This window comes from Oncorhynchus tshawytscha, unplaced genomic scaffold (genome assembly GCF_018296145.1).
Source record: "Oncorhynchus tshawytscha isolate Ot180627B unplaced genomic scaffold, Otsh_v2.0 Un_contig_4572_pilon_pilon, whole genome shotgun sequence".
In the NCBI taxonomy this organism is placed as follows: domain Eukaryota; kingdom Metazoa; phylum Chordata; class Actinopteri; order Salmoniformes; family Salmonidae; genus Oncorhynchus; species Oncorhynchus tshawytscha.
Genome location: NW_024609806.1, coordinates 300,614 through 324,766, shown reverse-complemented (window position 1 = coordinate 324,766; position 24,153 = coordinate 300,614). Strand labels below are relative to the sequence as shown.

At 40.4% G+C, this 24,153-nt stretch overlaps 1 protein-coding gene across 4 annotated transcripts; it reads left to right on the top strand.

Moving 5' to 3' along the window:
• Positions 1 to 7,057: 7,057 nt before the first annotated feature.
• Positions 7,058 to 24,015, top strand: sycp1 (synaptonemal complex protein 1). 4 transcript variants are annotated; one of them, XM_042318483.1, is made up of 35 exons: positions 7,058 to 7,167; positions 7,550 to 7,679; positions 7,772 to 7,856; positions 8,113 to 8,156; positions 13,108 to 13,272; positions 13,395 to 13,462; positions 13,548 to 13,621; positions 13,734 to 13,792; positions 13,934 to 14,000; positions 14,126 to 14,199; positions 14,352 to 14,460; positions 17,182 to 17,276; positions 17,474 to 17,658; positions 17,759 to 17,826; positions 17,985 to 18,046; positions 18,165 to 18,281; positions 18,401 to 18,505; positions 18,636 to 18,739; positions 18,829 to 18,946; positions 19,048 to 19,118; positions 19,231 to 19,312; positions 19,890 to 19,952; positions 20,031 to 20,093; positions 20,203 to 20,265; positions 20,354 to 20,470; positions 20,549 to 20,659; positions 20,777 to 20,869; positions 20,976 to 21,050; positions 21,139 to 21,216; positions 21,313 to 21,492; positions 21,625 to 21,699; positions 21,845 to 21,913; positions 22,053 to 22,160; positions 22,364 to 22,453; positions 22,649 to 24,015. In XM_042318483.1, the coding sequence occupies exons 2-35, from the start codon at positions 7,551 to 7,553 to the stop codon at positions 22,787 to 22,789; spliced, it is 3,207 nt and encodes a 1,068-aa protein (XP_042174417.1). In that variant the 5' UTR covers positions 7,058 to 7,167; position 7,550; the 3' UTR covers positions 22,790 to 24,015. The 4 variants fall into 4 exon arrangements, with proteins under 4 accessions (XP_042174417.1, XP_042174419.1, XP_042174418.1 ...); XM_042318484.1 differs by having other exon boundaries at positions 7,091 to 7,187; positions 19,890 to 19,940; XM_042318482.1 differs by having other exon boundaries at positions 7,091 to 7,187.
• Positions 24,016 to 24,153: the final 138 nt, after the last annotated feature.

Here is a 24,153-nt window from a genome sequence, read left to right as displayed (position 1 = left end):
ACCATCAAATTAAACAACCACCTGTCTGTAGAACATCATCCTGGTTCTACCATCAAACTAAACAACCATCTGTCTGTAGAACATCATCCTGGTTCTACCATCAAACTAAACAACCATCTGTCTGTAGAACATCATCCTGGTTCTACCATCAAACTAAACAACCATCTGTCTGAACAACATCATCCTAGTTCTACCATCAAACTAAACAAACTAAACAACCATCTGTCTGTAGAACATCATCCTGGTCCTACCATCAAACTAAACAAACTAAACAACCATCTGTCTGTAGAACATCATTCTAGTTCTACCATCAAACTAAACAAACTAAACAACCATCTGTCTGTTGAACATCATCCTGGTTCTACCATCAAACTAAACAACCATCTGTTTGTCAAACATCATCCTGGTTCTACCATTAAACTAAACAACCATCTGTCTGTTGAACATCATCCTGGTTCTACCATCAAACTAAACAAACTAAACAACCATCTGTCTGTAGAACATCATCCTGGTTCTACCATCAAACTAAACAAACTAAACAACCATCTGTTTGTCAAACATCATCCTGGTTCTACCATTAAACAAAATAAACTAAACAACCACTTGTCTGTAGAACATCATCCTGGTTCTACCATCAAACTAAACAAACTAAACAACCATCTGTTTGTCAAACATCATCCTGGTTCTACCATTAAACAAAATAAACTAAACAACCACTTGTCTGTAGAACATCATCCTGGTTCTACCATCAAACTAAACAAACTAAACAACCATCTGTCTGTTGAACATCATCCTGGTTCTACCATCAAACTAAACAAACTAAACAACCCTCTGTCTGTAGAACATCATTCTGGTTCTACCATCAAACTAAACAAATTAAACAAACTAAACAACCATCTGTCTGTTGAACATCATCCTGGTTCTACCATCAAACTAAACAAACTAAACAACCATCTGTCTGTAGAACTCATACAGACTCTTTCTATCTATGGCACTTCTCCATGTTTATTTCAGGGGGTGGTTTATGCACACATTAAATGGATGACAGACAAGAGAGGTGCTTAGTGATGGATATGGACAAATGAATTGCCTGTCACTTGTACAATGATCATCCCTTCTCCCTAATTCTGTCACTGTCTTAGATACGGTCGTGTTTCCAGACAGAGCAGTGTTATGTTTCCTCTACTCTGGTATTATTTATTTCAGTTGTTAATGTAGGAGCCAGGAGGATAGTTAAATCACGTCATGATCTTGAGTCTTATTCATGCAACTGTTTGCAGCTATCCTACATATCATCACTTCATCCTCGGAATTCCACTTAGCATTTTTCTTTAGAATGTGACATAGGCCTAAAGAGACATGAAATGTGATGACAAGCAATATTGTCTTTAAAAAAGAGTCTACGGACAGCCCTCCCTAACAGTGTATCAAGAGTTATTATAATCATAATGTAATTTAATAGAAAGGCCATTAAACAATGTAACCACCACTACTACCACCACCAGGATCATTGAAATTTAAGCCTCAGTTAAAATGTACCAAAAAAATAAAACAGACATCTGGATGGTGAAAAATCATGCAGTTTGGAGGTTATTGTGACCTGCTGGTGGCGGCTTGTAGGCTGGGCTGGACTGGGGGCTGGGCTGGACTGCTAGGCTGGGGGGCTGGGATGCTGGGCTGGACTGCTAGGCTGGGGAGCTAGGGGGCTTGGAGGCTGGGGGCTGGGCTGGGAAGCTGTGGGCTGGGAGCCTGGGGGGCTGGGCTGGGGGCTGGGAGGCTAGGCTGGGGAGCTGGGAGACTGGGCTGGGGAGCTGGGAGACTGGGCTGGGGAGCTGGGAGACTGGGCTGGGGAGCTGTGGGCTGGGAGCCTGGGGGGCTGGGCTGGGGGCTGGGAGGCTAGGCTGGGGAGCTGGGGGCTGGGGAGCTGGGAGACTGGGCTGGGGAGCTGGGAGACTGGGCTGGGAAGCTGTGGGCTGGGAGCCTGGGGGCTGGGCTGGGGGGGGCTGGGAGGCTGGGGGGCTGGGAGACTGGGAGAGCTGGGAGACTGGGCTGGGAAGCTGTGGGCTGGGAGCCTGGGGGGCCTGGGGGGCTGGGCTGGGGGCTGGGAGGCTAGGCTGGGGAGCTGGGGGGCTGGGGAGCTGGGAGACTGGGCTGGGAAGCTGTGGGCTGGGAGCCTGGGAGGCTGGGCTGGGGGGAGACTGGGAGGCTAGGCTGGGGAGCTGGGGGGCTGGGGAGCTGGGAGACTGGGCTGGGGAGCTGGGAGACTGGGCTGGGTTGTTGGCTGGGCTGGCTGGGTGTGATGTCTTCCCTCCTCTCCTCTCCTCCTCTCCTCTGTCCCAGCCTGGGGATTAATGACTGTCTCCTCTCCTCAAAGAGAGAGAGATGTTTACCACTGCAGGACGGCCCAGCCAGACACAGGCAGCAGCATTAAGAGGTCTCTGTCACAGAAACAGTAACGGCGACTGAAAGGCCTCCATAACTCAGGAACCTCTCCCGCCTGGCTCCTTTAAGAAGAGCTTTAATCAACGTTTATGACACCCCTTTGTCCTTTATTGCCTATATATTTCCAGAACAATCCAAACATCATATCCCCGGAGAACGGGACTATTAACGGTAAAAGAGGCATACAGTGAGGGGTCGTTGACCTCCACTAAAGGAGATTTGATCTATATTGTACAGGACGTGGTTTTATCCTTCCTCCTCCTCCTCCTGAATGTGTGCTTTGCTTTCCACAGTGCTTTTGAATGGGATCACCTTGGAAAGGTTTCTTAGTGCACGCCCCTATGAAGACAGTGGTGTACTGTACTGTTTAATACCTGGGCAGGGCTGTGGATGGCTTCTCTGTTTGATCTTGTTGATGGAATGTTACAGTGTCAGGGTGTTTACCTCTTACCATACCTTGGGAAATGATGGCTGGTTTGTGCCTGCAGGGCTGGAAACATTGGCGTTAGGCTTTATGTAATACTGTAATGCACTACATAGCCTTTCCTCTGTACAGTCCCTCAATATGGCAAAGGCTACGTCCCAATGGCACCATATTCTCTTTAAAGTGCACTAATTTTGACCAGAGCCCAGGTCAAATGTAGCACACGGCATAGAGAAAGGGGGCCATTTGGGACGGAGACAATGCCTGTCTTAGGCAGAGCCAGGCATTTACCTGTTACTGTAATACTACATAGGCCTACGCATTATATTTAATGCATCATCTGTAGCTACGTTGATGTTGACTAATGTCTCGGTGCGCTGCAAAGGTACAAAGCGAGGGAATTCATGAGTTTTTATGTCCCGACAATAGAAGGTTATGATATGAGAATGTCATGTTTATAATATACAGTATTAGGAAGACATTGAAGATTTAGGATATAACAGCAATGTTTTGTTTGTTGATGAAAAGTTGAGGCTTGTACAGAACCATACAACCTTAATGTGTAGAGTAATGATATCCAGGTACGCACATAATGATGTCATTAGCAAGTAACCAACTGTTTGTTTTCGCTTGCTCTTTCAAGAGATTCAATTTCATGTGAGGACATATTGCAATTGCTCGCTGCGTTGAAAATGCAATATTTGAACTTGGTGTGTAAACTCTGAGCTGCCCTTCCAGCACTGATAACTACGACAGATTACACTTGATAAATAAACACAACGTATGGATTTGGAATTTAAACAAATACTGGGTTCCCAGGAGGCCTTCTGCTCTGTTAAATCTGTGTGTCTGATAGTTTCCTCCTAATGCTTATTTTGAGGGGCTTTGTGACATCAGAAGCTTCTCTGTCTAGCCAAGATATATGGTTTTGCATGAACAGGCCAGGTCAGCCTTGTAAAATAAGTCTTCTCACCTCAATGGGACTTCCTGAATAAATAAAGATTGAACACAAAATAAAATAAACATGATTTCAACAGTCATAGAGCAGTTATGGACCAGAACCATGGGAGTGGGATTCAGTAGATACATCCATACGGATATCTGTGGAAGTTCTGATTCCCAATCAAATACTGACAGTAGTCTGTCTACCCCACAATACCACATAGTATAGAGCTAGTGTGTAGGTTGGTTTGCCAGAGGTTCAATGTCTTCACTAAATCTCTGATGCAGAAAATCACACATAACAGCTATGACCTCATCCGCTTTTATGAGCTGTAATGAATTGCGCAGTAGTGAATGATGTCTGATTAGTAGCAGCTTTACTCATCAAGAACGACCATGGATAAATAGCCGTGGAGACTGGAGAGGCAACAGTGGCAGCATTTCATATGAAAGCCTTTGACTCTCTCTCTCTCAAACAGTACAGGGAGATAACTGTGATGTCATTATGCCATGATGCTTTCACTGTAAAGATCCCACACTACTCAGCCCAGCAGCCCTGGATTGTGTCCCAAATGACACCCTATTCCCTATATGGGGTTCTGGTCAAAAGTAGTGCACTATATAGGGAAGGGGCCTGGTTAAAAGTAGTGCACTATATAGGGAAGGGGCCTGGTTAAAAGTAGTGCACTATATAGGGAATAGGGTGTCATTGCAACCCTGGAAAAAACAGGTTTACCAGCAGCAAGCGCGATGCTGCCGGTTCTGATGCTGCCTGGGCTGGGCCGGTGAGGAGGACCCAGTCCATTACACCACCACCGGGCACACAACCAGGGCCAAGTCATGTGCCAAATAACGTGTAAGGAAAAAGTAAGGAGAGAAGGAGAGGTACTGTAGCTTAGGTAGGAATGGATGGAAGAGTTTTACTTACTTAATTAACCCTTTTCTTTCCTATGTGGAACATAAGGCTTCCATTAGAGAGCACTACTGCTGCCGATCTCCTGCCTGTTTGGTGATAGTTTTCTATGACAGACCACAGTCCTTCCTCACCTCCTACGTACGGTTCTGGATGGAAGGGTGGAGGAGGGGAAGGTACAGCATGGTTTGTTGATTTTTCATGTTTGAACTGATGTGAGAGAGAGCCCATCAGATGTGACAGGGCCTCAGGCCTGCAATCTGAGGTAGACTACAGATGCCACTTTTTCCCTGTGGATCGCTGTGTGCACTCATGGTCAAAGTTATGAACTGTGTCTGTATAACTTTCTGTTGACAACAAGGTATTTTCTTTCTGAAAACCATAAATATGAAAACAATAACTGCTGATCACGCCTTATGTAGAGGATGCCAGTTTCATAATAATCCTTCATGTATTTAGTCAGTCCTGTAGAAAGCTTTCGCTAGGTAAGGACCCAATGTATCTTTTACTAGTTATTTTAGTTTTCTGTCACACACTCCCACCCTGTGGTCATTACCAAGAACTCTACAAGAAGGAAGTGAATGAAACATATTTGAATCTCTCTTAGATGTCTGTCAAACACACACTTATACACACAGTGAAAAACAAAACTATAGCATGAAAGAAAGAGAAAGTTAGCCACTACATGTAAACATAAACAACAATATTTTAGAAATATGAATACATAAATGAAAGACTAACCTCAATAGAGGCCAGGTCCAATACTGCTTGGACCCATGGAGGTGCAAACATGGGGGTCCAAACACAAACTGCAAACAAAAATACATTACTGCAGTGGCATAACTTTCTAAGCAATAAATAGTATTTTTGTTTGAATAAACAAACAGTGATAATCAAAGCAAACAGATACATTAGTGTCAAATTTACCAGGGTTCAAACATTTCTTCAAAAAAGCATTGCCACTCATCAAAATGGTTCTCATAGCAACGATCACACACAGCCACTCATCAAAATGGTTCTCATAGCAACGATCACACACAGCCACTCATCAAAATGGTTCTCATAGCAACGATCACACACAGCCACTCATCAAAATGGTTCTCATAGCAACGATCGCACACAGCCACTCATCAAAATGGTTCTCATAGCAACGATCACACACAGCCACTCATCAAAATGGTTCTCATAGCAACGATCACACACAGCCACTCATCAAAATGGTTCTCATAGCAACGATCACACACAGCCACTCATCAAAATGGTTCTCATAGCAACGATCGCACACAGCCACTACACATTTGTCTACTGGACAGTTTTACCTCGAGATCCTAGTAAATTGTTCTAATCCCAAATTCTATGGAACAGACAATCTTTGGTCATCATCATCATTTTCACATGCTCAAGGGACGTGGAGGGAGGCACTTTGACGTCAGCAAATAAGCACATAAAGATACTTTTAATCATGTGTTTCATACATTGATGATGACCATCATGTGGTCTTGACACATAAAAGAAAACAGAAATGGGATATTGTGTTCATTAGCCAGGAGAGATATTATGATGTAATTAAAGACACACTGAGTATACCAAACATATCAGAACATCCTTAATTTGTCGGGGTATGGACTCTACAAGGTGTCCAAAGCGTTCCACAGGGATGTTGGCCCATGTTGACTCTAATGCTTCAAACAGCTGTATCAAGTTGGCTGGATGTCCTTTGGGTGGTGGAATATTCTTGATTCACACAGGAAACTGTTGATTGTGAAAAACCCAGCAGCGTTACAGTTCTTGCCACAAACCGGTGCACCTGACACCTACCACCCCATACCCGTTCAAAGGAAGGCACTTACATGTTTTTGTCTTGCCCATTCAACCTCTGAATTGTCTCAAGGCATGAAAATCATTATTTAACCTGTCTCCTCCCCTTCATCTACACTGATTGAAGGGGATTTAACAAATAACATCACACCTGGTCCGTCTGTGATGGAAAGAGCTGATGTTCTTAATGTTTGTATATTCAAGATGAAGAAAATGCAATGACAAACAAATAAAACAACTGAACACATACTGTCATTTATTTTGGATCAGTTATTTACTGTGGCCAAAGTATAAAATAACTGCTTGAATTAATTGGCTAACTTAGTCTACAATGTTTCCATAAAATACATATAAATTACTGGTATAATGCAACTTTCTATTTCTTCAAATGTATCCATTTGATACCTACATTCCTCACACGCTCACAAAAAAATATAGATATTTTAGATATTTAAAAATGTCGTTTAGGATGGAATAAAGTTTAGACGTCGTTTGTGTTTTAGGTTTGGAAAGTGACGAAATCATCGCCTTCCACGCGCCCCTTTAAATGAGATCTGCGCGTGCCTCCAGCTGAACTCAGCCGTTGAATTTCAACTCAAAAACCGTTGGCTGTCTTTTTCACCTCCAGGTACCGTGCTATTAGCTAACGTAAGCAAATAATTCACAATTAGCTAGATATTAATTCGCGTAATATATTAGGGAAATATATTTCGTTTTCTTGTAAATGTGGCCAGTCTCCGACCGCAACATGTATTTTTCTAGTAACGTTAGCTAGTTAACGTTAGCTAACGTCAGCCAGCATAGCTGACATTAGCGACAGTAACGTTAGCTAGCTAAAATTAGCTAGATGTTTGCTGTTTTGACGAAATTTCAGTTTGCTAACTAAGGTTTTATGAATAAAAAATTGCCAAAGCCCCTTGCTTGCTACTTTACTAAATGTCAATAGCGTATTGTTGTCAATTAGCTACTATAGCTAGCTAACATTAATAACGTTACCATTTCGTTTTCAGGATGGAGAGAGGATTCAACTTCAAACTGTTGGTGCCTCCTAGAGTCAACCCAATCCCAGGACAGGTTTCTACCGTCAAACCACAAGAAATAGTGGAGGATGGGGGATGTTTCGTGCAAACTTTGCAGCAGGTACCTCAGCTTTATGTTTTGTTTGAATTAAAATTGTTTGGTATTTTGTCAATATGAATGACTTTACACTGATGTGCTACTTCAATTCTTAGGGTTATAATAAATGTTTGGACAAAGAATCAAACATACCGTTTCCCTCTATGAATATGGTTGTGCCAACAAAACCCACCAGATCAGGTATTTTATTACCATATGCATTATACTTGTACAAATTCATATGGAACTTTAATTTTAGAAATCACTTTTTTTTAAACATTTAGGGCTGGTTTGTCAAACCCAGATACTCCATTGAAGGTGTTTTTTAGTCAAGGAAATATGGATAGGCTAAACCGGTCCCTACAGTTTTGTGCAAAATGTATATATTCTGAATCATGAGTTGCACATGCATCTCGAGTTAGAATTATTTTCTCATAGATTTTCTCTCCCACAAAAGATGTATTCAAGATGAAAGTTGTGCCACCAATGGAAAATGAAGAAGTAAGTAAACTTAGTTTGGTGTGAACACAGATGAAAACATAATAGTATGTGATGTGACTTGGAGCTGGTGGGACGTGGGGGAATAAAACTGCTATAGAGAGCAGAGGGGGATGTTTGCTTTGCCAAGCCCCTTGATTCCTGAAGCTTCCCTATACATTCACCTGTTTATATTACACCAATAAGTATCAACAAGAGTGGGTCTTTAGAAAACAACTTGGGATGTTCCAAACATTAATTTCTGAAAAGCCGCAATGGTCACATCAACTTTAGCACGCCACAATATTAGAGGTTGACCGAGTATGATTTTTCAACGCCGATACCGATTATTGGGAGGACCAAAAAAGCCGATACAGATTAATAGGCCGATTTTTAAAATGTATTTGTAATAATGACAATTACAACAATACTGAATGAACACTTTTTAAAACTTAATATAATACATCAATAATATCAATTTAGCCTCAAATAAATAATGAAACATGTTAAATTTGGTTTAAATAATGCAAAAACAAAGTGTTGGAGAAGAAAGTAAAAGTGCAATATGTGCCATGTACGAAAGCTAACGTTTAAGTTCCTTGCTCAGAACATGAGAACATATGAAAGCTGGTTGTTCCTTTTAACATGAGTCTTCAATATTCCCAGGTAAGAAGTTTTAGGTTGTAGTTATTATAGGAATTATAGGACTATTTCTCTATACCATTTTGTATTTCATATACAAAATGTTCTTATAGGCACTTTAGAATTGCCAGTGTAACAGTATAGCTTCCGTACCTCTCCTCGCTCCTACCTGGGCTCAAACCAGGAACACCACGACAAAAGCCACCCTCGAAGCAGCGTTACTCATGCAGAGCAAGGGGAACAACTACTCCCAAGTCTCAGAGCGAGTGACGTTTGAAACTCTATTAGTGCGCACCCCGCTAACCATTTCACATCACATCGTTACACCAGCCTAATCTCGGGAGTTGATAGGCTTGAAGTCATAAACAGCAGAGCTGCTGGAAAAATGCACAAAAGTGCTGTTTGAATGAATGCTTATGAGCCTGTTGGTGCCTACCATTGCTCAGTCAGACTGCTCTATCAAATCATAGACTTAATTATAATATAATAACACACAGAAATACGAGCCGTAGGTCATTAATATGGTCAAATCTGGAAACTATCTGTTACGTTCTGACCTTTATTTCCTTTGTTTTGTCTTTATTTAGTATGATCAGGGCGTGAGTTGGGGTGGGCAGTCTATGTTTGTTTTTCTATGTTTGGTTTCTGTTTCGGCCTAGTATGGTTCTCAATCAGAGGCAGGTGTCGTTAGTTGTCTCTGATTGAGAATCATACTTAGGTAGCCTGGGTTTCACTGTTGGTTTGTGGGTGTTTGTTTCCGTGTCAGTGTTTGTCGCCACACGGTACCGTTTCGGGTTTCGTTTCTTCACACTTTCTTTGATTAAAGTTAGGGACACCTACCACGCTGCATCTTGGTCTGATCCTTACTCCTCTTCAGAAGAAGAGGAAATCTGCCGTTACACTATCATCTCGAAAACAAGATGTTTATTCTTTCAGTGAAATATGGAACCGTTCCGTATTTTATCTAACGGGTGGTATCCATCAGTCTAAATATTCCTGTTACATTGCACAACCTTCAATATTATGTCATAATTACGTAAAATTCTGGCAAATTAGTTCGCAATGAGCCAGGCAGCCCAAACTGTTGCATATACCCTGACTCTGCGTGCAATGAACGCAAGAGAAGTGACACAATTTCACCTTGTTAATATTGCCTGCTAACCTGGATTTATTTTAGCTAAATATGGAGGTTTAAAAATATATACTTCTGTGTATTGATTTTAAGAAAGGCATTGGTGTTTATGGTTAGGTACACGTTGGAGCAATGACAGTCCTTTTTCGCGAATGTGCACTGTATCGATTATATGCAACGCAGGATATGCTAGATGAACTAGTAATATCATCAACCATGTGTAGTTATAACTAGTGATTATGATTGATAAAGTTTAATGCTAGCTATCAACTTACCTTGGCTTCTTACTGCATTCGCGTAACAGTCGGGCTCCTCGTGAGGCAGGTGGTTAGAGCGTTGGACTAGTTAACCGTAAGGTCGCAAGATTGAATCCCTGAGCTGACAAGGTAAAAATCTGTCGTTCTGCCCCTGAACAAGACAGTTAACCCATCGTTCCTAGGCCGTCATTGAAAATAAGAATGTGTTCTTAACTGACTTGCCTAGTTAAATAAAGATTGAATAAAGGTGTAAAAAAAAAATCTGCCAAATCGGCGTCCAAAATGACAAATTTCCGATTGTTATGAAAACTTGAAATTGGCCCTAATTAATCGGCCATTCCGATTAATCGGTCGACCTCTACACAATATACAGTGCATTCGGAAAGCATTCAGACCCCTTCCCCTTTTCCACATTTTACGTTACAGCCTTTTCTAAAATGTATTAAATAATGTTTTCCTCATCAATCGCCACACAATAACGCATAATAACAAAGCGAAAACAGGTTTTTAGATTTTTTTGCAAATTTATTAAGAATTAAAAACTGGAATACCTTATTTACATAAGTATTCAGACCCTTTGCTATGAGACTCGAAATTGAGATCAGGTGCATCCTGTTTACATTGATCATCCTTGAGATGTTTCTACAACTTGATTGGACTCCAGATGTGGTAAATTCAATTGATTGGACATGATTTGGAAAGGCACACACCTGTCTATATAAGGTCTCACAGTTGACAGTGCATGTCAGAACAAAAACCATACCATGAGGTCAAAGGAATTGTCCATAGAGCTCCGAGACAGGATTGTGTCGAGACACAGATCTGGGGAAGGGACCAAAACATTTCTGCAGCATTGAAGGTCCCCAAGAACACAGTGGCCTCCATCTTTCTTAAATGGAAGACATTTGGAACAACCAAGACTCTTCCCAGAGCTGGGCGCCCGACCAAACTGAGCAATCGGGGGAGAAGGGCATTGATCAGGGAGGTGACCAAGAACCCGATGGTCACTCTGACAGAGCTCTAGAGTTCCTCTGTGTTGATAGGAGAACCTTCCAGAAGGACAACCATCTCTGCAGCACTCCACCGATCAGGCCTTTATGGTAGAGTGGCCAGACGGAAGCCACTCCTCAGTAAAAGGCACATGATGGCCCACTTGGAGTTTTCCAAAATGCGCCTGAAGAACTTTCAGACCTTGAGAAACAAGATTATCTGGTCTGATGAAGCCAAGATTTAATTTTTTTGGCCTCAATGCCAAGCGTCACGTCTGGAGGGAACCTGGCACCATCCCTACGGTGAAGCATGGTGGTTGCAGCATCATGCTGTGGCGATGTTTTTCAGGGGCAGGGACTGGGAGACTAGTCAGGATCAAGGGAAAGATGAACAGAGCAATGTACAGAGAGATCCATGATGAAAACCTGCTCCAGAGCGCTCAGGACCTCAGACTGGGGCGAAGGTTCACCTTCCAACAGGACAATAACCCTAAACACACGGCCAAGACAACTCAGGAGTGGCTTTGGGACAAGTCTCTGAATGTCCTTGAGTGGCCCAGCCAGAGCTCGGACTTGAACCCATTCGAACATTTCTGGAGAGACCTGAAAATACCTGTGCAGCGACGCTCCCCATCCAACCTGACCGATCTTGAGATTATCTGCAGAGAAGAATTGGAGAAACTCCCCAAATACAGGTGTGCCAAGCTTGTAGAGTCATACCCACGAAGACTCTAAGCAGTAATCGTTGCCAAAGATGCTTCAACAAAGTAAAGGGTCTGAATACTCATGTACAGATTTGTATTTTTAATACATTTGCAAACATTTCTACAAACCTGTTTTTGCTTTGTCATTATGGGGTATCGTGTGTAGATAGATGAGGGAATAAGAATAAAAATACATTTTAGAATAAGGCTGTAAGGTAACAAAATGTGGAAAAAGCCAAGGGGTCTGAATACTTTCTGAATGCACTAAAAGCCTAGATCAGAGGTATTCGAAGTCAGAGTCATGGGGGAATTGGAGTAGGGTCCCCCCAATTAAAATAATAATAATAATTTTGGGAGGAACAAAAAACGAGTACAAATTATTGTATGGGACAACATACAAACGTTTTTGGGAAAGATACATTGATAAGAAATATGAACATTTAATGAATTTAAGGTTGTTTGTTGATGTAAACATTGAAATTGACTGATTTTAAGGTTGTGTCATCAGATTTGGGGAGGGATGGGATCACCAGAAATTCTGGCTAAAGATATGGGGTACCTTCTGAAAGAGTTTGCGTACCACTGGCCTAGATAGATAACACATTGTACAACTCACCAGCAAGCCAATATTAGTTGTGTTGATCTCTGGTGGACAGACTACTGAAACATAAATGGTACCGTAGGTCTGTCATGATACAACGGGATGCCGGAGATGGTGAGCAGCATTATTTCTGGTCCTTGGGTTTTTTGTCACCGGTTATTTGGAAAGATTTGGTGTGGTGTGTCGAATTTCGGAAGGGGAGGGGACATTTGGCCCATAGACTTACCCGTAACTTGCAAAGAGAGAGGGTAGAGCTCCTCGTTCTCTCAACACTTCTTTACCCAGAACTTAATCGAGCATCTGATCAATTACGCAAGACTTTAGTTCTGGGTTAACCGAGATTAGTCGCATGTGAGCAAATTAGCCTTTATCTCAATTCTCAGGAGCATTAGTTTTACATAATAGGCTGTGATTCAGAGGAGACTGGAGGAAATAGCTATAGGAGGACGGGCTCATTGTAAAGACTGGAATGGAATAAATGGAACGTATCAAACATATGGAAACCACATGTTTGACGCCGTTCCATTGATTCCATTCCAGCCATTACAATGAGCCTGTCCTCCTATAGCTCATCCCACCAGCCTCCGCTGATGTGATTATGCATAGATTATGCTGTAGAGTTCTGACATGTGTTTTCTAAATCTTCTTAGACCAATTGCAAACCCAGTCAGCTGTATTCAAAATTGTTTGAAGAAGTTCAGAAAGTAAAGTATTGGAAAGTCAAAGTGGACTCAGAGGCTGTGCAAAAAGACAGGAAGCTGCAAGAAAACAAAAGAACAATTGAAACCCAACGTAAAGCCATTCAGGAATTGCAGGTATGTACCAGTAAATGTACAGGTATAGGCCTATATTGAAAAGACAGAGTAAAAATGCTCAAGTCCTTTAAAAAAAAGTATTATTATTATATATTCTATTTTTCCTTTTCTTTATGTTTTAGTTCGGAAATGAAAGCCTCAGCATAAAACTAGAGGATCAGATCAGTGAGAATGATGATCTGCAGAACAAGTATGTATTTGATTATAACATGATACTGTCACTATAGATTGTATCATCATTCTGTTTTTTTCTGTAATGTTTATTTTTCCAACAGAAACAATGCAACACGGAACCTATGTAATATACTAAAGGATACGTTTGAAAGATCAGCTGAGAAAATCCATCTATGTGAGTAAAACATGCCGACTACTCAGCCTAAGTGTACATGCTAGTTGCCTGAATGCGAAATGATGACATTTTGTGGTCTACGTTGTCCTCAAACCAACCTATGTTCTCTTAGTTGAATCTGAAAGAGAGGAAACCCATCACTTGTTCATGGAAAACAGTGAAACTATTCAGGTGAATATTATAATTTTCTGTTCTTTTGATTAAAATAACATAATTGATTTGTTATCTTCATTAATACAGCATGTATGGTGTCAGTTATATGATGCTAGTGAAGAAGAATATTTGTTAAAACATTTTTATTAATTGTTATAGAGGATGAATGCTGCCTTTGAAAGCCTACGTATTCAAGCAGAAACTGACCGCCTTGAAATGCTGAAAGGTATATATACTTGAAATATATTATCATCAATGCACTTGTATTGTGTTGTTGTGAACATAACAATCGGCACTTTACACAGTATATAAAAAGAGAACAATAACTCCAATGATGTGAATATTTTACAGTTAAAGAGGATTTGGAAGAATTTGCCGTTTTAAAAGAGAAGTTTGAGAAAGAATTCCGTATGAAAGAAGAAGAGGTTGGTCTGACTGAACATGAGTAGAGTAATGGACACCTTCTCTGAGTGGTTTTTAAAACACATTTTCGGGTAACCTATTGTTGTCACAAACAATATGAACAGTATTTGGCGTTGTGTATGTAGACTATGGAAACTGAAAATGTATCTTACAGGTTGTGATACTTCAGATGAAAATGAAGGACAAAGAAAAAGAACTTCAGGCAATCCTGCTCAACCTCCATGAAACCCGAGAGAGTTGCAAACGGTTACAACAGGCAGCACGTAAGATGGGCACTTTTTGTTCATTGATTAGGCCTAGGTCTTAAGCCCTATTTGGACAGGACTAGTATTACTAGAGACGTTGATTATGTAATTACCCCAGCTTGTGCATTATTCCAGAGGATGATTTGCGTAGGATGTTTTTCCAAACAGCCTCCTATAATCAAGGTCATGTCAAGATAGTAGGCTACATTGATAACTTGTGCTTGGCTGCCAACATTTGTAGGTGCCCTCATAATATTTAAATTGAGGAAGTGTGATCAAAATCATTATTTTAGAGATCCACGGTAAAAGTTCCTCCAAATAAAAATGCCCCGCATCCTGCTGATATGAGTTGCTGAACAGTAGACCTATTTGCACTTGAGATGCGTTTATGGATGAGAAAGTGAACTTGCCATGTCCAACAAAGTTAACCTCAGTGGATCGGGGATGCTTTGTGTTCTATTGATCTACTGCCTACTACATCAACAGCCAGGGTTTCTTTAAAGAGACAGTCAGCAGTTGAAACACTAACAATGCCTTCTCCTGCCCCTGTTTTGGTAAAAAAGCTTAGGGATGGGGTTGAAGAAGTGTAACCACTCTCAAATTCATAGACAGAACAATGGATGCTAATTCTGGGCATCCATGATATCAACATTATAGTTGTAATCATGTTTTTAGGCTATGTAGTGTTTGTTTACATTTACATTCTTTACAAACAGAGTAAAACAAGCTTATATTTTTGTTTTTGATGTGGTACGACAGTAGAACTAAGCTCATGAGGCATTTATAAATTATATTCTTCAAGAATCAATGGCTACATATCAATAATTCACAAATCTCAAAATGGATGTAGCAAATGCAGATTGCCCCTTTTAATAAGCCTATAACTGCAATACTTTTTTATTGCGTATTTAGGCTTAATTAAACTGATGCATTTGACAATGTTCAACTTCAGTTCACTGGCACAAAAGGTATAAACAAAAGTATTCACTTTGAAAGTTGATAAAGGCAGTTATATGAAATATACACTGTATACAAAAGTATGTGGGCACATTTCCCCCCGTCCCCGTTCACATAGCGAGATCCATACAGAAATGGTTTGTTGAGATCGGTGTGAAAGAACTTGACTGGCCTGCACAGAGCCTTGACTTCAACCCCATCGAGCAACTTTGGGATGCATTGGAACGCCGAATGCGAGCCAGGCCTAATTGCCCAACATCAGTGCCCAACCTCACTTACTCTTGTGGCTGAATGGAAGCAAGTCCCTGCAGCAATGTTCCAACCACTAGTAGAAAGCCTTCCCAGAAAAGTGGAGGCTTTTATAGCAGCAAAGGGTGGGATCAGCTACATATTAATGCCCATGATTTTGGAATGTGGTGTTTGACGTGCAGGTGTCCACATACTTTTGGTAATGTAGTGTATGTGCAGCACTTTGTTTTAAGCTTCAATTGATCAAATCAAATCAAATTTATTTATATAGCCCTTCGTACATCAGCTGATATCTCAAAGTGCTGTACAGAAACCCAGCCTAAAACCCCAAACAGCAAGCAATGCAGGTGTAGAAGCACGGTGGCTAGGAAAAACTCCCTAGAAAGGCCAAAACCTAGGAAGAAACCTAGAGAGGAACCAGGCTATGTGGGGTGGCCAGTCCTCTTCTGGCTGTGCTGGGTGGAGATTATAACAGAACATGGCCAAGATGTTCAAATGTTCATAAATGACCAGCATGGTCGAATAATAATAAGGCAGAACAGTTAAAACTGGAGCAGCAGCACAGTCAGGTGGAAGTTGAAACTGGAGCAGCAGCATGGCCAGGTGGACTGGGGACAGCAAGGAGTCATCATGTCAGGTAGTCCTGGGGCATGGTCCTAGGGCTCAGGTCAGTTGAAACTGGAACAGCAGCATGGCCAGGTGGACTGGGGACAGCAAGGAGTCATCATGTCAGGTAGTCCTGGAGCTCAGGTCCTAGGGCTCAGGTCCTCCGAGAGAGAGAAAGAAAGAAGGAGAGAATTAGAGAACGCACACTTAGATTCACACAGGACACCGAATAGGACAGGAGAAGTACTCCAGATATAACAAACTGACCCCAGCCCCCCGACACAAAAACTACTGCAGCATAAATACTGGAGGCTGAGACAGGAGGGGTCAGGAGACACTGTGGCCCCATCCGAGGTCACCCCCGGACAGGGCCAAACAGGAAGGATATAACCCCACCCACTTTGCCAAAGCACAGCCCCCACACCACTAGAGGGATATCTTCAACCACCAACTTACCATCCTGAGACAAGGCTGAGTATAGCCCACAAAGATCTCCGCCACGGCACAACCCAAGGGGGGGGGCGCCAACCCAGACAGGATGACCACAACAGTGAATCAACCCACTCAGGTGGATCAAATCAGTTCTATGTTTTCTTGCTCAAACTGCAAGCAATACTTGTCAAACTCTAATGTCACGGAAAACACAGTGATGTCGATAAGAACGAGAGTCGTAATATCAGAGGACCTTGGTTATTCTGGCTGGAATTGTTACTCTCCTGCCATGGCAGATTCAGGACTAAAATTACAGATGTGGTGTTTTGTTCTTGTACACAATTACATTACGCTCAGTAAAATGAATTCCATTCGAATAGGTCTTGGTGAACTTTTAAATCCATTTCATGCATTTTACTGGAAGTGAAACTTCCTTACTCCTGTATAATATCATATTTTACGACAAGAACATTAACATCTTATTTCCTTTGACAGAACAACACCAGGAAGCCCTTCAACGTTCCAAACAAGAACAAGAATCTCTGTTAGAAAGTCTGCAAAATGCAGAACAGCTCAATGAAGAATGTGAGGTTAGTATGTTGTTTTGTACTCCAATATGCTATTAAAAAGTATATTTAAAACGCAAGTTATGCAGTTCATCATGTATAATCCAAGGAGGCATATGTTTGTCATTTTACATTCTAAGTGGTTATATATCTTCATGTGGCTGTGGACAGTACATAATGGGACAATGGAAAATGTGCATTGTTACTTTAAATCTCTATAGGAAAGTAGAAAAGCTATTGCTACAGCATTAGAGAGCAACAAAGAGGAGAATGCAAAGGTTATTGCCAAGAAAGACTCAAGCTTGGAAGAGCTCAACAAAATAAAAGATCAACAAGCAGACAAGCTTGTACAGATTCAGGCCACAGCCCAGGAATTTCAGACATCATTAACAGTTGAGATACAGAGGTGGGAAATGAATAGAGTTACTATTTTGTCCCCTGTTTGATGAACCCCAAAATGGTGATCAAGATTCTTATATTACTTTGAATGTTAACTTGTTACTCAGGGCAAAAGAACTTGAACTGAAGCTTACGGCAGTCACAGAGGAACTTGACAGGAAAAACCTTGAATTAGGTAAAGTATTGCTCGACTTCGCCTCGTACTTGCGATTGTGCTAAAAAAAGGGTGTATCACACACCTTTTCGTGTTACAATTGCATTATTTTTTCAAACATTGACATTTATTTTTAGCTTGTATGCAACCAGAGATTAAATATAAGTTTTGTTTTCTAGGAGAGATCAAAGAACAGAAAGAAAAGAAAGACAGCCAGCTACAAATCCTTGAAAATGAATTGGTAAAGATTATATGTCCCCTATGTTTTGTGAACTCAAATTGGCACTTCCCTCATAACTGTCATGTCTAGTCCATGGTGAGGTTAATGAAAGAGCAATTATTTTACTCTTACCTTTTAGGATGTCAAAAATAAATCCATACAGTCACTAGAGGAAACAATTAAAGTTGTGGAGACCAGAACATCAGAACTCACCACAGCGCTTGAGGGGAAACATGCTGAAATTCACCAAGTTAAGGTGAGATGATGTTCAGATGATTGTTGTGTAGATACATTTATAACGCTACTTATTCAGAAGGATATTGTTTGCATAAATCTTATTATCTTTTAATATTGGAATATGTTGTACCCTTCTAGAATAAAGTGGAAACCATGTCTGTTGAAAACATTTTACTGGAAAAGGCTCTTGGAAATGCTGAAAGCATGCAAAACGACTTGAAAGAAAAAGCCAATATGACTGAGGTTTCATTCTATTAATTATATTTTCCTTGCACAATATTGGCAATGCATATTTGTGTTTAAATTTTTTGTTTGACACCTGTACGTACATAGATGAGTCCAGGAAAGAAATTGTTAATGTTGTATCCCACAGAGGAAAATAAAAGAGATTGAGGGGCAGTTATCTGCTGCAATGAGAAGAGATGAAAAATCCATCAAGGAGAAAGAGAATCTAAAGACAGACATTGTACAGCATGAGTGAGTCCTTGGATGTTCAAGTATACAATAACCTGGGGGATAGTTTTCCTCCATGTCTCTGTAAATGCTGAATGTGAATTATTCTCCAGGGTGAAGTATAAGGAGCTATTAGCAAGTTTCAATCAGCTGCAGCTTGAGAAGAAGACTATTCTGGAGCAGATTCAGAATGAATCCTCAGAGGCAAACATTCTGGTAGCACAACTTAAGGTCTGTATGAATTGAACATGTGATGCTGTCTGTATAGAATAATGGAGCAGTTTGCTGATAATTCATTCTTGTGTTGTAATGGGAATATTCTTGTCATTCAGGAGAGTGAGGCAAAAGAGATGAAGATGAAGAAGGAAATTGAAAGACTCCAAGAAGAAAACCACCAATTACGGTCAGTTAGAGTTAATTGTTTATAAATCTTTAGTAATGATAGTCATTATACAATGCTGCATGCAGCAACATTCGTTTTTTTTTTTTCAAAATCATTCACCTTTTTCCTGTAGAGAGGAATTGAAATCCTTAAATGCCAAAGTTGAAGAGCAAGGCCAAGACACTGAGAATCTGCAGAAGAAACTTGAAGAAAGTGTAAGCAAATCAACGAGGTTGTCTATGAGGTTGGAATAATATTGTGAAATAGTGAAAATTATGATAATGCCCCTTTAGTGTAAAAGCAGTTTGAAATGACCGCCTGAAATTTCTGCATGTTTTGGTGGAATGGAGTTTTGGCCTGCCTGATGTCATCACCATGTGGTAAATTAGTTACTAGACCAATAAGAAAGAGTGTGCCAAACCTCTCTGCCAATAACAATAATAGTTTTCAGTTTCCCCCTCCCTACTCAAACCACTCCCAGATAGTCCTAGCAAAATTCTTGCTTGAGAAATTGCTATTTGCTAAGAAGTTATTTTTGTTTATTTGTTTACCATTTTATTTTAAAACAATCACAGTAAGGTGCTTAATTGTTACCCAGAAAATATTTGATATTGAGATAAAATGTCTGTATTGGAACTTTCAACATGATGTCAGTTTAACACTGTTTTTCAAAAATATTAAATGGCCAAGTAAATGCCCAAATCTAAATGCACGTCTGTTTTATTCTATATTCACACTGATGAGTGATAGTAAATAAAGTTCACTATTTTCTGTTTGACTTCATGTCTATAGTGTGGAGATCTGCAGGCCGAGCTCTCAAAGAAAGATAAGCAAATGAAAACAGTTGAGTCAAAGGTGATTATCAAAGTCATGTCTACACTTGGATTATTTTGTCTTTAATATCTTATCAAACACTTTGCTTTTTCTCTCTAGCTGTCCAACCTGAAGGTAAAATTAGAGAGTAAAACTAAAGTCCAGGACGAATACCAAAAAGAGGTTTGTGTTGACTAAAAAAAATTGATTATAAAATGACAAATTAATTATACAATAATATAAACTCTTCAGCTTTCTATAACCTGTTTTTCATTTACTTGTTTGTTCTCAGAACAAAACGTTGAAGAAACAAATTGCAATTGAGACAGCAAAATCCAGTGAACTTGAAAATGAGGTACCGCATGGCTTTAAATGGTCATTTACAAGACAAGTGCAAAATTGTAGTTCAGTTGTGATGCAACTTCGTTTTTCATCCATTACAGATAAACAAATTGAAAGAGGAGTCAGAAAATGTTCAACGATCAAATGAAGAGGAATGTAAAAATTTGCTTGATGACCTTGAAACCAAAGCAACATCTGAGGCAGAGCTTCAGAAAAAGGTGCTTATTGGAAGTTAATAATATGGTACATTCTGGTAGATGTGGCAACATACTTGCTGTACATATTGATCCCTGCAGGTGCAAAAGCTACATCTTACAGCAACAGATGCCGTCAAGAGTAAGGAAGATACTGAAATCAAATGTCAGAACAAGATAGCAGACATGGTTGCCTTGATGGAAAAGCACAAGGTAAAGTTATCTTTAGGTCAATATCCACAGATTACACCAACACCGCTGCCATCTTGCATGTTGTTTGAAATGTTATCCATGTGTGTTTGTTAACATTTAGTTCTCTGTTGGTATCAGAACCAGTATGACAAAATGGTTGAGGAGAAAGATGCAGAGCTTGATGAGAAGAAGAGGAAAGACATGGAGGCAACCGCTAATAGAACATCACTGGTATGCTACAATATAGTAGAGAAATACACATGAGATTGGATTAACTGGGAGCATTTCAGTAGTGTCATACCTCTGCTTCTTGGATATTTTTCCGATTTTTCCTCAGGAATTGGCACTGTCACAGCAGAACATTGAGAATGACCGTTTGAAGGAACAACTAAAGAAAGAAATTAACGAGAGGGTAAGTGGTCATGTCCCATGCTGACAAAGCTGTGTCAAGTGACAAATGTTGTCTATTTACTCAGTCATGATGTCATGTTGGGTTGTAGGAAAGCTTACTACAAGAGATTACAGCCCTGAAAAAAGAAAAGAAAATGAGCAGGCAACTGGAGACACAGGATGAACAGGTAGATATTCAGATATCAGAGCATTACAACAGTTTGTGTTGTTTAAAAGTGTCTGACAAAAATTGTTATTTTACATTTTTTATATTTACAAAGTAGCTGCCTGAGCCAAAGTCCAAAGAAGTTAGGTGTTCTGAAACCCCCAAAGTATACTCCTCCGCCAAGATGCCTATGTTCCGTTTGGCAAAGGACAGTCAGAGAAAGACAAAAACTCTGAAAGCATCTGTAACCCCATCCCAAACCTCAGAGAAAATAGTTGTATTGACTCCAAACATTCATGTAAGTGATCATGAACTTCTTAAAAATGATTGTGTTCGGGTCAAACATTTTCTGAAATGTTTCTCCACTACATCCATGTGCATCATCACTGTATAATACCTTAGATGAACTGATAGTGTTGATGTGTCAAAGGAAATGGAAAACGAAGCCCCAAAAACTCCATCTTGGAGCTCCATGACTAGAGTTGCAGCAACACCACGAATTAAGGTATTGGAATTGGTTGATTATTTTGTGTGTTGTATTCATAATGCATAAGTTAGGCTATTCAATAATAAATTATCTGTATGTTGTATGATCACCGTAGAATTGATTAGATGAACTGACATGGTACTGTATGTTTGATGCGTCAAAGGAAACCGAAGCTCTCAGAACTCCATCTTGGAGCTCCACCAATATAGTTAGTGCAACACCACGGATTAAGGTATTGGAGTGTGTTGATAGATTTTTTTTTTTATGTTTAAGATTCATTAACTGTGTTTTAATTTATTGACTGAGCCATTCCCCCAGAGGATTCTCTCCATCCTATTTCTTTGTGAGTGATTGAGTGATTTTCTCCATAGTCTTACAGAATCAGAACTCCTCCCTCCACTGGGAAGTCTGTGCCCTGGGGGATGAGCACCCTGGAGCTTGACCCCAAGTCTGACAGCTCGGAACATAATGATTTATTGGTAAATAATGCTTCAAGATCTAATGAACACACTGCTTGAACTTGGATAGACTTAAAACATTGGATTTGTTCAAACTCAGGATTTATTATCATAACTTTATATGCAAGCTGTATGGTGTGCACATGCACATTTAATTGTGGAAATAATTTTGCTTTACATATCACTTTTTCTAACTTGGGTCTTTCTGGTTCGTATAATGGCAGAGCATTGCAGTTGCAACTGATCCATTCAAGAGCCGCCTGCAGTCAAGTGTCCCAGCAGCACAGAATCAGAAAGTGGACATATTCAGGAAGGTAGAATGAGCCAGCTTTACATTAACAACAAATACTTTACTTACTTGGCAGTACACCCTCTGTATTATGAAATCAGTTGTGAAATACCATATTGTATGGTATAGTCTATACTCTGCAACTTCTAAAATATAGTCTGTAACTTAAAAGTAGTTAATGCTGTGATGTCCAGGTCAGTATTAGTCTGTAATGTTTCAGATCCAGAGCCCTGCCATTCAGAAATCACCTGGGAGTACTTTAAAGCTCGCCGCAATGAAAAGGATGCGTGATGCTGGTTGGACATCTGTCACTGGTGCTGAAAAGAAGAAGAAAAAAACAGTTGAAAAGATCTTTGCATAAAAAGCAAGTGCTGTGCTTTTCAAGATAGACCGTTTTCTGTGTGTCTGACAAATCTGAAAACAGTCTGCTATTTTCATTACACCACTGCTCTCAAGTTCATTCATGTCTATAGTTGTCTGATGCTGGGAAAGCTGTTGACCGAAATAGGAATTTCAAATACAAGTCAAACGAATTTGAAATGAACCAAGTATGTTATATTGTTTTGTTGTTACTGTTTAGCAACTTACTCACATTATTCATGGAAGAATATGTCAAATGCTTGTTGTTTTGAGCAAACTTGCCTCCTTTGACTCTATTCAACATGAATAAGTTCATGTTTTCATGAAATTTAATTGATTTGTTTGTAACATTTGTTTGTTTTTGCTTGTGCGGTTTTTATGAACCTATACACTATATATACAAATGTATGTGGGCCCCCCTTCAAATGAGTGGATTTGGCTACCGCCGAGTGCTGAAGCGCGTAAAAATCGCCTGTCCTCGTTTGCAACACTCACTACCGAGTTTCAAACTGCCTCTGGAAGCAACTTCAGCACAATAACTTAACGTCGGGAGCTTCTTGAAATGGGTTTCCATTGCCGAGCAGCCTCACACAAGCCTAAGATCACCAAACGCAATGCAGTCAGATGGACAAATCTGGGTTTGGTGGATGCCAGGAGAATGCTACCTGCCTGAATGCATAGTTTGGTGGAGGAGGAATAATGGTCTGGGGCTGTTTTTCATGGTTCGGGCCCCTTAGTTCCAATGAAGGGAAATCTTAATGCTACAGCATACAATGGCATTCTAGACAAGTCTGTGCTTCCAACTTTGTGGCAACAGTTTGGGGAAGGCCCTTTCCACTTTCAGCAGGACAATGCCCCTGTGCACAAAGCGAGGTCCATACAGAAATTATTTGTCAAGATCGGTGTGGAAGAACATGACTGGCCTGCACAGAGCCCTGACCTCAACCCCATTGAACACCTTTGGGATAAATTGGAATGCCGACTGTGAGCCAGGCCTAATCGCCCAACGTCAGTGTCTGACCTCACATGCTCTTGTGGCTGAATGGAAGTAAATCCCTGCAGCAATGTCCCAACATCTAGTGGAAAGACTTCCCAGAAGAGTGAAGGCTGTTATAGCAGCAAAGGGGGACCAAATCCATATTAATGTCCATGATTTTATAATGAGATGTTCCATGAGCAGGTGTCATATTGTTATTTATATTGCTACCAAATAAAATGATGCTTCAATTTGTTAGTCATTTATTTGTATTTACTCAAATGGTAATATTCTCCCTCTGACTAATACACTCGTTTTAAACCTTTTAACGTGACTCCCTAATTAGGATCCCAGGGGAAACAATGACCAAAAGTAAGGTTCTTTACTAC